This window comes from Bombus affinis, chromosome 11 (assembly GCF_024516045.1).
Source record: "Bombus affinis isolate iyBomAffi1 chromosome 11, iyBomAffi1.2, whole genome shotgun sequence".
In the NCBI taxonomy this organism is placed as follows: Eukaryota; Metazoa; Arthropoda; class Insecta; order Hymenoptera; family Apidae; genus Bombus; species Bombus affinis.
Window position 1 is genome coordinate 4,764,146 of NC_066354.1, and position 14,041 is coordinate 4,778,186.

A 14,041-nucleotide genomic window follows, 5' to 3' on the forward strand; every position below is an offset into this window, starting at 1 on the left:
GTTTATGATTTTTCATAACAATGCATTGTACAATGATAAAAAATTTTAGATTAAATTTTAAATTACGTTAATGGAGCCCAATAGAATTTTTTAGGAGGGCAACAGAATTTGATATTCGAATTATATTTTATTATGTGGATTATATAGTTCATCTAATACGGGTCTTAATAAATATTTTGTCCTTTGTTTAAGATCTACTTCTTTGGCAGATTATCTCCATGAAATAAATGTAGGAATCAGTGCTATTAATAATAATAACATGGTAGAATGGCTACAATGCTCATTGTAGTTCTCAAGTTGGAAATTCTGGTAGGTGTAACCACATGATACGCATTCACCTTGAACGCACATTATTATTTTTGAATAGATAATTAATAGTTTATTTGATATTTTTGATTATGATTATAAATGTGATTTATTTGCAAAATTAATATGATAAAGGAATCAATTGAACAGCTGGGCTAGTCGGTCCCAGCTTTTAGGTGGCTTTTAACGTTTTTGGTATAACTGTAGTATAGAACCAGATATATATCCAGAAAGGAATCTCCTTTTTAAAATTTATAACTTTCAGCAATTGTGAATACTTCCGCTAAGTGGGATACTTTTACTTAGGCTTATAAATTATATTATTAAAATTTTAAGAGGGTAGAGGGTGGTCCAACTAAATGGGATTATTTGTATAATTAAATATTTGAAATTAATTCACTTCATTCTAGAGTAGATATATTTATATTATTTTAACATTAAATCAGTTAATAATAAAATTTTCTCTATTTTATAATTTCGTAAAATATGATAAATTACATTAGTAACATACGTCTAAATCTATTTATCTATTCACGTAAATGGATTTTAAAAATCGAACAATCTGAAATTGCTTATCATCAATATCGATATATTCTTTCGGTTCGATGTCACTAATCTTCAGGTTATCCATATAATATAATACATTCGCTTACCTCTTTCCATCAATTTTTATTCTTTCGTCATCGTTGTCTATAAATGGATATTATTAAAACAATTAAATAGTAATGAGGAAAAATTCGAAATTACAAATCATAAGCTTTTTACAATTAAATTACAATTTTTTACGTAAAATACGTTTTGTTGACAGCTTCTGATCTAAACGTGCGAAATTACAAATATGTCAGATAGCATGGAACGAGATAAAGTTGAGATGTTCACATCTAAAGAAAGGGAAGAAGAAGAAGAAGAAATGAAACGAGAACTTATAGGTACCTGAATCTTACTCTTTTTAATAAAATACTTTTATTAAAAGCATTAACTTTATTAATTATTTTTCTTTTAATCATAACAATTTCATCATTTATCTATTAATTTTTAGAGACGCTAATGTGTTATTTTATAAAATAATTTTCAGATATGAAAATGTACGAGACATGGTATACTTACAAAGATATGAAAGAAATTTTAGGGTTTATTAATGAATCTAAGGATATGGCAAATATGGCTAATGATGAAAAAGATACACAAAAGGTTGATTTACTCATATTTAATAAAGTCTTTATGATAGATAAAGATATGTATATTGTATATTAATATGTATGTATATTATATATGTAGATATGTATATTAATATGTTTTTAGGAATTAATCCAATCTTCTAGTGAATGTACCTCCGAGGTAATGCTCAAGGCAAATTTAGCACAAGAATTGGAGATACAAGAACACAATGATGCAACTCAGTCGATACACTCTTATAAACCTAATCATATATCACCAATACATGAAAGAACATCTTCACATGGATGTAGCAATTCTGATCTTGCCACTGCTATTGCTGATTCAAGAAATCCTATGTACAGAGGGAAAAAATTTGATAGCAAAGATACATTTATTAGATTACAAGACAATTCAAATATCCGAGATAATTATTCTCATAGCACGAGTAAATATATTTCTTTAAAATCAAAAAATTCTTTACAAGATTCAGATATTATAAATAGCGCAGAAACAAAAATGGATACACATTCTGAATGTGATCAAAAATTGGATCGATGGCAAATTAATCCACTTGATTCTTGTGTTAGCGAAAATGATGTGCCTTTGCAAGAGCCAAATCGGCCAGTAGTTGAAGATCGCATGCCATTTAGATTATGCAAAGATGCACAAACACCTGAGACGCTTGAGAAGTTACTGCCTGAATTAAACTTTTATTTGAAACAAACAGCAGAGTTGTGGCATAGTTGGCACCGTACTACCGATACTAAGTTTCAATGGGGGTCACCCATTCAGGTGGGTACCTCCATCCAATCCATTTCTTACAGATCCTATCATTAATGAATATAAGAAAATATTGGATTATTCGGGAGACTTCATTGATTGAAATTAACATTTCTAAAAGAAATTAAGTTCTGCTATGTTTTTGATGAGATTGAGATATTGGCTCTTAGCTAGAATGCTCAATTCTATTCATTTTATTCAGTGAATATACTGTAATCTCACTGTCATTTATCCTATCTTTTATAAAACTTTTTTAATAACGAGGAATTGAATACTTTAGTAACCTGTAAAAATTGTTTAAAGGAGTTTATTTCCCAAAAAAATATCCTTCAAAAAATGATATTCATGAAGCTATTTAATAGATACCTAAACAGTCATTATAAGGAATGATATAAATGTATATTTGACTAAATTAAATCAAAATCAAACTCATTCTATTAAATTTTACTATGAACTTTCTGAACAATCCAATATTTATTTTTTTCACATATAAGTTAAATTCTTCGTAATACAACATTGTGCCATGGAAAAAAAACTATCTGTATGCACAGATTTATGTTTAGGAAGATAATGTTTTCTCCTAAAATATTCATAATTTTAATATAAATTTCTCTTGATTCTTTTCAATAAAAAATGTGTAACTATTTATTAATGTAATATCTCTTTGGTATAAATAGTATTAAATTTGATGTTGTCTCTTATGCATACAATTAGCAGTACAATGGTTGTGATAAAATTTAACTAACATATTAAAGATAACTTTACTAGCAAAATTTACATATTTTTTATTTATATATATACTGATAAGATAATTTGAGAACAAATAACATTAATGCTTTATATAAAACTGATCGAAGATTATGATTGGTATTTCTTATAAAAGTTGTAAAGTTTGCATTTATACAAACATATGTATTTATAAGTGTTTATAAAGAAAGAACAGTAATTAAAACTGTAAGCTACAATCCTTGAATAAATCATATTTCTGTAAAAAAAGAATAGTTTTATTGTTATAATTCTAATCCTTCTTTCAACATTTCTATAGGTGGGTCTTGCTAAAGATAACTTGGATAAAAAATTAGTAAAAGATATTAAGACTGATCAAAATCAGATGGAATGTACAAACAAACATAGCAATGAACGACCTCATAAACGTAAATCAACTATGATTCTTTCTTCTTTCTCTGATATAACATATTCTAGCAGTGATGAGGATGAAAATACTATTAAAAAAAAGAAAATTCACTCTCATGAAGATACAAACAGGGTATTACGTTCAAATAAAATGGTATGTACTGCTAGATGCAGTGAAAAAAATAAAAATTTAAACCAAGACAATGATAGCAGTCTCTTAGTAGATAATATGGAAACTGAAAATTTTAAAGCAGAATGTAAAAAAGAATCTAAAGAATATTTATCATCTGAATCAATTCCCTTATGTCCAAAAAAAGTACCTTACAATGTTAGAAGAAGTATTACTAAAAGGAGAGAACATGTTATTAATATGTCTTCTAGCAGTCCATTAGCACATAGCAGCAATGAAAAACAAAATGCAATAACATTAATATCTAAAAATAAAAGTAGTAATCTCACTGATGAAAAAATTCTCATAGAATTAGAAAATGATAATGCTAACGACAATGTTAAAACAATATTTGAGAGTACAGAAATTAAACCATTACCAAAGAAAGGTTTTTCAAGTAGAATAAACAATGTATATGTTTCTTTGGAAAAACTTCAGCTTGAAAAACGAAAAAGGCATGAAATTGAAAAGGAAGAAGCTGAGAAAAGGGAAGCTGACCAAAAGAAAAAGAAAGAAGAATTTTATAAAAAACAATTAGAAGGAAGGCAAAGAAGAGAAAAGCAAAGAGAAGAAGAGGAAAAGCATAAAGAAGGAAAAACCAAAAAGTGGAATACTATAGTAGACGTGAAATCTTTAAAAAAAACTAACAAAGATGAAGAAAGATTACAAGATTTAAATAGACAAAACAAGTGTACAACATCAGTAGAGGATAACATGTTGTCCGAGGTAATCATATCCTTTTCTTTCTTTTTAGTAATATATACAGGTAAAATGTTATATATTTGTGCCTCAATTCTTTTTAGGATGATAGTACTTCTGTATCTAGAGAAATGAAGATAACAGAGAATAATCTCACAAATAATGTAAATTGCCCCATTTGTAATAAATCTTTTCCAAGTGATAAAATAGAAACACATGCTGCTGGATGCGAACAATATATATCTGATAATGAATATGAAAATGATTTATATATAGTGGAAAATGAATCATCACCAATAAGCATTAACAATACTGAAATTCTTGAATGTGGTGTTTGTTCAAAATATAAAACCACTAACGGAATACATTATGAAGATCATGTTAATAGTTGCTTACAAAGACAGCATGAAGAAGAATCGTCAAATGGTAATTATTCTCATTTTTTCTTTAAATTAGGTGTAAACAAGGTTATATATTAACAATATCGTATATTTTTAGAATATTCAAGCAATGAAACCAATAACATTCCTAACTCGCCTATTCGTTGTTTCCGACCAATTAGTGAACAAACTCATTCACATATAGATTATAGAAGACAATTCTCCTCAGACAGTAAAAGACAAATATATCCTAGTAGAAAAAGAAAACGTTAACAAGTACTATTGCTATCTTTAAAATAACAAATGTATATGTATGTATGACATATATATACACTGATAAAAGAATTGATATTCTATCATGCTTTTAAAGGTACTGTTATACCATTCATATCTATCAGAAAAAGATTATAACAATATGAAACGTACACCTCAAATTTCTTATAAAATACATAACATAACTCTTTTTGCGTTTATTGTAGCATTCCATGTTTCGTGAACATTTATGTATATGTGTGTATTCTTTTATTACAAACATATTTATTACTTTGGATCAAAACTAAGTTAAAATATTTTCATTTACTTTCTATTTGTTGTCAAATAACAAAGTAGTGATTAAAATCAGAAACGTTATTAAAACATCAGTTTATTTCTTTGTGGATAATTAATTGTACAGTTCGCACAGTAAATTTAAATGATATAAATTAAAGATTCTTGTTAAAATGCTTAAATAAAACTGCGTTTGATAAAAAGGAACGTATAAGAGATTAAATATGTAATATCAAGTTTTGTAGATCAATTGTAAGCATTTATACTGTATAGTAAAATGTATTTTTCTACAAATGATTCTCGTTGTGAATAAAATATTATATTATGTCTTTTGTATTATTTATTCTAAATTAATTGTAAGTAACGTGTTAAGAACTACAAATCATAAAGATAGTTAAATATTAATTGTGTATTGAAATTATATTTACATCAAAAAGATATACTCATCGTCATAACAGGATATAAGAAACACGGTTATGTAAGATGAAATTAAATAATATTCAAGATTATTTAACGAAAGAAATACTTATAATGATAAGCAGATACATATCTCAAATATACATGATAAGAATTCAGTTGAATTTAGACTTATATATACATACATATTAGAGCTTAGATATATATAATATTTATAAAAATATTTATCAAAATCTCTATATAATATAAAAAATTCATTGAATTGTCGTAAAACAAGTATTATGAAAACAATTTTTCAATTTATAGTCATTCTACTTTTGATTAACAGCACTTTGTCCCTAACCTTAGATGGTTCATGGATAGGTATTAAATATGTTATATAAAATACACTAATAAAACTTTCTTGTAATATCATGTAGTATCAATCCTATCAATAAATAATATATGAATTTCTGATTTAGGTAAAATTACGACCAATAAACATGAACATGGTAAGAATTTTTTAAAATTATTCTCCAATATTATTATGATATTAATTATTATTAATTATGATATTAATTATATCTTATTAGAAATCATATTTCCTGCAACTGTACCAGGAGGAATTTATACAGATTTGAACAAAGCACACATTATACCAAATAATTTTAATGAAAATAATGATGTAACTAATCGATGGGTTGGTAATCAATCAGTTACTTACACTAAAGGTTTTTATGGTAATTATTTTAAATTTTTTAGTATAAGAACGTTAATATGTTTATACAAGTGTTCTTAATTTTAAATAAATTTTTAATATTTGCATTGCAGTAAACAATACCTTATTAAATGCACCTAAAGTAGTATTAATTTTCCATGGTGTAGATACATTTGCTAGAATCTTTTTAAATGCACAAAAAGTTGGAGAAACATCAAATATGTTTTTAAGATATACATTTGATGTAACAAAACACTTAGAAGTAAGCAATTCATTTTTTATTTATTCATATCATATAATTATTTATTCTATTTATTTATTAATATTCTATTTTTCAGAGAGGGGAAAATTTGTTGGAAGTTTCTTTTTCTTCCCCTGTTAAGATAGCTGAAGCCTTACACAATAAACAAGCATTGAAGTATGTTATTCCTCCAATATGCAATCCAGATAGTTACAATGGAGAATGTCATGTAAATTATATAAGAAAAATGCAAGCAAGTTTTTCTTGGGATTGGGGTCCAGCTTTTCCATCAATGGGTATTTGGTGTGTTTAATTTTATTATTTATTTACATTATTTGTCGTTACATATTAATCAAAAAAAATTTTAGGAAAAGTGTAGAAATAATTCCCATAAATGAAATTTATATTATGGATGTTACAACAGATATTCATAAAGAAGGAAAATTTTGGAATGTTATAATCACATTATTTCTTGAAACTACCTCACGAAGTAACACAACTTGTCATATCTCATCTATTCTTAATATTAATGAACAATCAAATATTCATAATACCAGCAATGTTAATTTACAAATAGACGCAAAAAGTACTATACTTCTTAAAGTACCTACAGTACGTTCCCAATAGTGACATATAATTTACTAATATTTGACCAATATATGCTTTTAATAAAATAATATTTTTACATAGAACCTTGTACATGAATGGTGGCCGAATGGTTATGGCAATCAAACTCTTTACTCATTAACTGTAACTGCAGCTACTTCTACTAATGTTAAGCAGAAAACTATACGCATTGGTTTTAGAACAGTAGAGCTTGTACAAAAGACTCTGAAACAAGGATTAAGCTTTTATTTTCAGATAAATAATATTCCAATATTTGCGAAGGGTAGTAATTTCATTCCAGCTAGTATTTTTCCTGAGTTAACTACTAAGACAGATACAATTAAACACTTACTAAGATCTGCCAAAGAAGCAAACATGAATATGCTTAGAGTATGGGGAGGTGGACTTTATGAATCCGAATTATTTTATAATATAGCTGATGAATATGGAATCATGATTTGGCAAGATTTCATGTTTGCGTGTGGAATGTATCCTACTACAAAAGACTTTCTTGAATCAGTTAAGAAGGAAGTAATACAAAATGTACAAAGATTAAAAAATCATCCTAGTATTGTTCTCTGGGCTGGAAATAATGAAAATGAAGCAGCTCTATATGGAAATTGGTATGGAACTGGAACTAAACAAATATATAAAACTGATTATATCAAACTTTATGTAGACTTAATTAAGAAAGAAGTGGAACAACTTGATTCCACACGACCTTTTGTAATATCTAGTCCTAGTAATGGATTGTATACAGAGAAATATAATTATATTGGAAAAGATCCATATTCGAAGTTATTTGGAGATGGTAAAATATATTTTTTCACTATAGAAACAGTTTGTATTTGAAAGCAGGTGTAATATAATAATATTTTAGTTCATTATTACAACTATTTTAATAATGGATGGGATATGAAGCAATATCCTCGTGCAAGATTTTCATCTGAATATGGGTTTCAATCGCTACCGTCAATTTATACTATGTTGCCGGTTACAAGAACTATTACTGATTTAGATATAGACAGCAATTTCTTTAAACATCGTCAACATTTACCATTAGGAACAGTATATTTGAAGAATCTTATTTCAAAAAATTTAAAATTACCTGATACTCAAGATAGTCTAAAAAGATTTGAAAATTATATATATTTAAGCCAAATTAATCAGGCTGTGTCGGTAAAAATACAAACAGAGTTTTATCGGCAATCAAAGTCGGATTTAAACGAAATAGGAGAGGGAATGACAATGGGTGCTTTATATTGGCAATTAAATGATGTTTGGCAAGCTCCATCTTGGTCTTCCATAGGTAGATGATGATTACTGAAAATAGGATGTAATATTTAAATTTATTTTGATGCCACTAATAATCTTATTTATTTAGATTTTGATGGACGATGGAAAATGCTTCATTACTATGCTATGGAATTTTTTGCACCTATTATAGTTACATACTATATCAATAATATGCAGCTTTTAATCTATATTGTCTCTGATATGACATATTCAATAAAAAATGCTACTTTAGAAGTGAATCTTTATGCATGGAATAGCATAAAACCTGTACAATCGTATGTTTATCCTAACATAATTATTGTAAGTATATGACAAAAATACTTAGCAAATAAAAGAAATGCTTTTATATTAAAACCTTGCAATCAATATTTCTTTTGAATAGGAAGCAAATACAGTAACTAAAGTTCATAATAGTTTACTAGAATATTCATGGATTTTAAATTCTACAACACTTAATGAATGTCAATCTAACTTTAGTACTAAAAGCAATTGTATTACAACACTCACCTTGAGAAACAAAACTGGAATTCTAATAGCACCAAGAAATTACATATATCCAAGGAATGCTCTGAAGAATATTGCATTACCAATTGCAAATGTTTCTGTAAGTTTATCCTTGGATCTACAAAAGAAATGTTATGCATTTTTGTTTAATATGAAATATTTCATTTTAGGTAAAAGTAAATGATAATTATTTACCTGGAAGATATTTTAATTATTCAGATATTGAACTTGAATTAATAACAAATAATATAGCACTTTTTGTATGGCTAGAAGCTGGTAATATTTGTGGTCGTTTCTCAGAAAATGGTTTCCATATGTTTGAAAATAAGAAAAATGTTACTTTCCATGCATGTGAATTTATCACACCAGAAGTGCTAAGAAAATCTTTAAAAGTTACTACACTTTCTGGTATTTATTAAATTCGTCTAATACTGGTAACTCTCTGATTCTATTTAAATAATGATTGTTTACCTTTGTAATATTAAATTTCAAGTCCTTCGTGGAAAATATGTCTCGCGATGTAAATAAATTTCGAATCCAATAAGAATAACCAGAATAATTAGAAGTATACTAATTATTAAATACATTAAATTTGACATTTTGCTTTGTTAACTTATAAATTTGTCTCTAATTTTGGACAATTTTTTATTGGTTACTATTGAAAATTATACAATGGCTTTTTATAACAAAATATAACATAAATATTGAAGTTAGTACATTATCACAATGAAACATGAAATCAATGTATACAATATGTATAATAAACAATATTATTAAAGAAAGTATATATAATTAATATAATTAGATTATTAAGAAGAATATATATAATTAAACATTATTATATATTTGTTATTTTTCTATTAATCAGTAATATCAGGAGTTAATAATTTTAAAATAGTACGTTTACTTTCTTTTTCTATTAAATTCTAGTATTTAATCTTAAAAACTACGGAGAAATAATTTATTGAATTGATGCAATAACGCACTTACAATGCTAATAAGCGTAAGCTGAGATTTGTTTACTGAATCTTTTTTAAATATATTATTAGCAAAACACTTTCATGTAAAAAATTCATCAAAAAATAATAAAATATACAAGCAATTATTCCATAAATATATGTACATGTAACAAAAATTACATGTTATAGTAAACTATCTTTTTTAAAGACTAGATAAAGATATCTTATTTTGTAAATAGTATTGTGTGTTAAAATTTTTCATAAAGATAAAAGTTATTTTTTTTATACTATATATGAACGTTAAACATATATAAATATGACTTATGTTTGATCGTTTTTAAACTTCATTTAAAGCACTTGTTAGATGTTAAGATTCACCATTGCCTATATTTTTAAAAGTTAACCTACCAAGATCTGTTAATTTTTGTTCAACTATTCAATAATAAGTATTACAAGTATTATATAAGTATTATTAACAACTTCCCTATTACTGTTTAATTTGTGCATACGCGGGTATAACTTCTTCTGATGGCGAATGTAGATAACGACGACTTAGATTAATTGCTACCATTATACAGCATAGCAATAAGGGACCAAAAATGGCACCTTCTACGCCTAAGCAAAAGACACCACCTACTATGGAAAGACCTGTCAGATACGGATGTCCACCCCTAAAGTAAAAAAGCGATTAATATAAATGTAGTTATATGTATCTAAATAAATATATTTTTATTGCAATTTTTAAAGATTATAGTACCCCTTAATTTCTTTGTAGAATTCAGTTACAACAATATTGCAAGGAAGAAAATGAAACATGAAAAACAGAATAGCAGTCATAGATCCTTGAGTAAACCAAAGTTCCAAAGTAGCTGGGATGCAAGCAAAATATGCATCCAAAAATGGCACGGCACCGAGTATTGTTGCAAAAGCTGATGGTAAATAAATCATTTTTACTTGGAACAAATTATGTGTAAACCATGTCCACATGCCAAAGAAAGAAGCAAGTTTAAATGTTGCAGCAAATACTCCAATTACTGCTTCTTGTAATGCTACAGCAAACCTACAAAAGATAAGATGTTAGGCTTTTCTGCCAAAATATGTAATAGCATATATTTTTATAATTCAATATATACATACCCCTCAACATGGAAAGTGCTTATAAATAAAAAAATTAATTTTTCAAAATAATTTATATTACAATTAATACAAAATATATTGATGTATTATAAAATCTAAACATTTACCTGTGACAATTAATAGGACTAAATACTGTAGTTAACTCAATAGGTTTGTATGTTTTTTCACTAGAACTAAGGAGGTAAAAAAGCGTTGTAAAAAACACCACCTTAAAATGAAATTTTTATTACATAAAATATATATTCTAAATATTTTCAAAATATATACGCGTTTTTTGTAATTAATTGATTACCATACTGAGAGTGAAGTTAAGTACTGCTGATCCACTCATAAGTATAACATAAAATAATTCTGTAAAAATTGTTAATATCACAGACATATTTCCCTTCACTATGCTCCAAATGGAGTCCAACACTGACATACAAATCCCAATATTTTCTTTTACAAAGTTTTGTATGTTGGTCATGTTAAACAGTTCTACATAAAAAAAGAAGAACAAACACACTGAATAAATCTGGATACTGCTGCATTTAATTGCATTTAATTTTAAATGTGAAATCTTACGTAAAGGTGTTTTGCCAAAACTTTCTTTGAAGCTTTCCCACACTGAATAAGCTGCTGTAACATCTACAGTAGGTCCAATTAAATCAGGACTTTCATTAGACATCATCCATGCTTGATAAAGTCTATCCCAAAGTTCTAAAACTTTCTTTTCCAACTGTTCAGCCTTTGCAGTATCTAAATCTTTTACCAATCCTTTTACCTACATCATATATTACATATTAGTATTGAAATATATTTAGTAATTATAAATATACACATATATCTCACTCCGTCAGAAATAGCACTTCGTCCATATGTGTAAGCATTATCTAACACACTATTAACTGAATCTTCCCATTCTTCAGGTAACCAATCAATGTCTGAATTATTCATTAAAGATGAATTGAGTATCTCTCCAGTAATATGAATAAGATGCATACCTTCTGTATAAACCTAGGAAAAGCATAATAATTTATAATCATTTATAAGATGTATAAGGTAGCATTTATTATAACTTCATTGTACCTGTATAGTTATAAAAATAGAGGTACAAGTAGTAAATATAAGTAGGCCAAAAATCACAGCAATTGTTACTACAGAATCAACTGAAGCTTTCAAGGCTTTTGTTAATTTTTTATCAACCATGATTCCAATTTTATATAAACCTCTAACATTAACTGGTAAGAGAGCTTGATGTCTTTCTATACACCATGTTTTTATAATTTGTATAATAATGTTGCATTGTTTTTCAATCATCTTTCCTACTCCAAAATAACTTCCAAGTTGTTTAATAATATAAAAGGCTATAGGAATAATTAAAATGTATATCATCCACCTATGTTTCCAAAGGAGCATACCAATGCAAGCATATAATGCACCATACATGTATTTGTCAGTATCAACCTTATCACTTTCTATATCTATAGACATTCGTAATTCTGTTTTCAATCTTCTTAACAAATAACGATCACGTAATGGTATACTAGGTGGTTGCAGTCTCTTCATTACCCCTCTATTAGTTGCATCCAATGACATTGACTTGCTGGAGAATTTTCTAACTTTTATTTCTTTGTCTTCTTCACTTATCTTGTCATCCATGTTCTCTTTACTGATATTTTCTACTTTTTCACTTTTAGGAAATGAAGGAAATGAATCATGTTGTATATTTATAGTTAAGTTATTTGTTAATGCAAAGCATATTGCTTCCATGAATGTCATTTGTTTATTTTCTAATTCTTGGTTTTCCACAATGCCTATTACCTCATAAATAAATCCTATCAAGTATAGTATCTGTAGTGTTATAAATACAATAATTTGATAAGCACCTAATATGTTTGAAACATATAAACTAATCATGAACCATATAACAAATGAGGTATAACGGAAATGTATGGAATTATTCGGTGTCCAATAAATATACAACACAGATAAATATCCAATAAGTATAAAAGCAATCTGTAAAAATTACATTACTATTATTGATCATTACCGATATATAATGAAATATATTTCTTATTAAGCATTTTTTAAATGGTTAAAAGTTACCGTAAACGTGTTGCATGTTGTTATAAAAAATCCAAAAATAGTACTAAAAATTAGACATATTCTCCATATAAGACAACTTAATATAGTAGGTATGTAATGATATATAGTTAAAGGTATTGCAGCCAACAAAAATGCACTGATAATGTACTTAATGCGTTTCCATAAAAATGATCCTATACTGTCAGATACTTTGTCTACTATTTGTACAGGCAGCACTATTAAATTTATTACTAAAGGAGTATGAGACGCTTCCGTTTTTTCAAACCATGACTGTACCATCGTAGTTAACGAATATTTGAAAGGGAATAGAACAGAGCCACATAATAGAGCCCAAATTAGAGGTTTTACAAAAGGTCTCAATATAATATATAATCCAAACCCTGCTGCTGAAACTAGACACAAAAAGAACAGTGCCACGGCATTATAAATGCCTTGTTTTAAGGCTTTTTCATGACCCGCACTGAAGCCGGACAGCATGTTAAAGAGGTTATCCATAGGCGACCGTGTACTATCCATTGTGAATACGTAATCAATTCACTATTAGAGCGCTTATTATTTAATTTTGAATTCTGTTACTACTTAATATTTTGTTAAGAAAAGTAAAAAAATTATACTGAATAGGAAAATAGTAATAAGTGTAAAGTTTACTGTAAGAAGTAACAAATACTGTATACTGGTATTGTGCAGTAGTGATTAGTGAGTAGTCGTGCATCGTGCAGTATCCCATATGTACATATGTATGTATGTATGTATATACACTATGGTATATCAATTAATGTCAATAAAAGAGTGAAATGACTGAAATCAGAATAAATAAAACTTGTTTTTTTCTCTATTTAAAAAAAAAGATAATTTACTTATAAACATAAATTATCAGCCAAATTAATGAAATGAAATGACATGTTAAAAGATTGTTAAAATAAA

General features: G+C 27.0%; 2 protein-coding genes across 4 annotated transcripts; one reads left to right on the forward strand and one right to left on the reverse strand.

Annotated features, from left to right (window-relative positions):
• The first annotated feature begins 887 nt into the window (after positions 1-887).
• LOC126921704 (beta-mannosidase) lies at positions 888-9,442 on the forward strand. 2 transcript variants are annotated; one of them, XM_050733462.1, is made up of 16 exons: positions 888-1,028; positions 1,115-1,235; positions 1,382-1,497; positions 1,609-2,256; positions 3,290-4,273; positions 4,351-4,672; positions 6,051-6,080; positions 6,162-6,308; positions 6,400-6,548; positions 6,625-6,830; positions 6,896-7,139; positions 7,218-7,944; positions 8,014-8,442; positions 8,518-8,729; positions 8,812-9,033; positions 9,104-9,442. In XM_050733462.1, exons 2-16 carry the CDS (start codon positions 1,145-1,147, stop codon positions 9,350-9,352), a joined length of 4,776 nt encoding a protein of 1,591 aa, XP_050589419.1. In that variant the 5' UTR covers positions 888-1,028; positions 1,115-1,144; the 3' UTR covers positions 9,353-9,442. The 2 variants fall into 2 exon arrangements, with proteins under 2 accessions (XP_050589419.1, XP_050589418.1); XM_050733461.1 differs by having other exon boundaries at positions 909-1,235.
• Positions 9,443-10,281: 839 nt separating this feature from the next.
• Positions 10,282-13,930, reverse strand: LOC126921720 (transmembrane protein 245). Of its 2 annotated transcripts, XM_050733511.1 has the most exons (9): positions 13,118-13,930; positions 12,098-13,027; positions 11,861-12,025; positions 11,594-11,792; positions 11,322-11,506; positions 11,137-11,237; positions 11,030-11,047; positions 10,650-10,952; positions 10,282-10,563 (listed from the first exon to the last, which is right to left on the reverse strand). In XM_050733511.1, the coding sequence occupies exons 1-9, from the start codon at positions 13,631-13,633 to the stop codon at positions 10,380-10,382; spliced, it is 2,601 nt and encodes an 866-aa protein (XP_050589468.1). In that variant the 5' UTR covers positions 13,634-13,930; the 3' UTR covers positions 10,282-10,379. The 2 variants fall into 2 exon arrangements, with proteins under 2 accessions (XP_050589468.1, XP_050589469.1); XM_050733512.1 differs by lacking the exon at positions 11,030-11,047.
• Positions 13,931-14,041: the final 111 nt, after the last annotated feature.

What these genes read in the sequence shown, in the direction of transcription:
- LOC126921704 (XM_050733462.1), top strand. Translation starts at nt 1,145, where the DNA reads ATGTCAGATAGCATGGAACGAGATAAAGTTGAGATGTTCACATCTAAA. An exon ending in ATGAAAAAGATACACAAAAG is followed by an intron (nt 1,498 to 1,608) that starts GTTGATTTACTC and finishes ATATGTTTTTAG; the next exon opens with GAATTAATCCAATCTTCTAG. An exon ending in TACTTCTTAAAGTACCTACA is followed by an intron (nt 7,140 to 7,217) that starts GTACGTTCCCAA and finishes ATTTTTACATAG; the next exon opens with AACCTTGTACATGAATGGTG.
- LOC126921720 (XM_050733511.1), bottom strand. Translation starts at nt 13,633, where the DNA reads ATGGATAGTACACGGTCGCCTATGGATAACCTCTTTAACATGCTGTCC. An exon ending in CAACATGCAACACGTTTACG is followed by an intron (nt 13,028 to 13,117) that starts GTAACTTTTAAC and finishes TAATTTTTACAG; the next exon opens with ATTGCTTTTATACTTATTGG. An exon ending in GAAGTGCTATTTCTGACGGA is followed by an intron (nt 11,793 to 11,860) that starts GTGAGATATATG and finishes TATATGATGTAG; the next exon opens with GTAAAAGGATTGGTAAAAGA.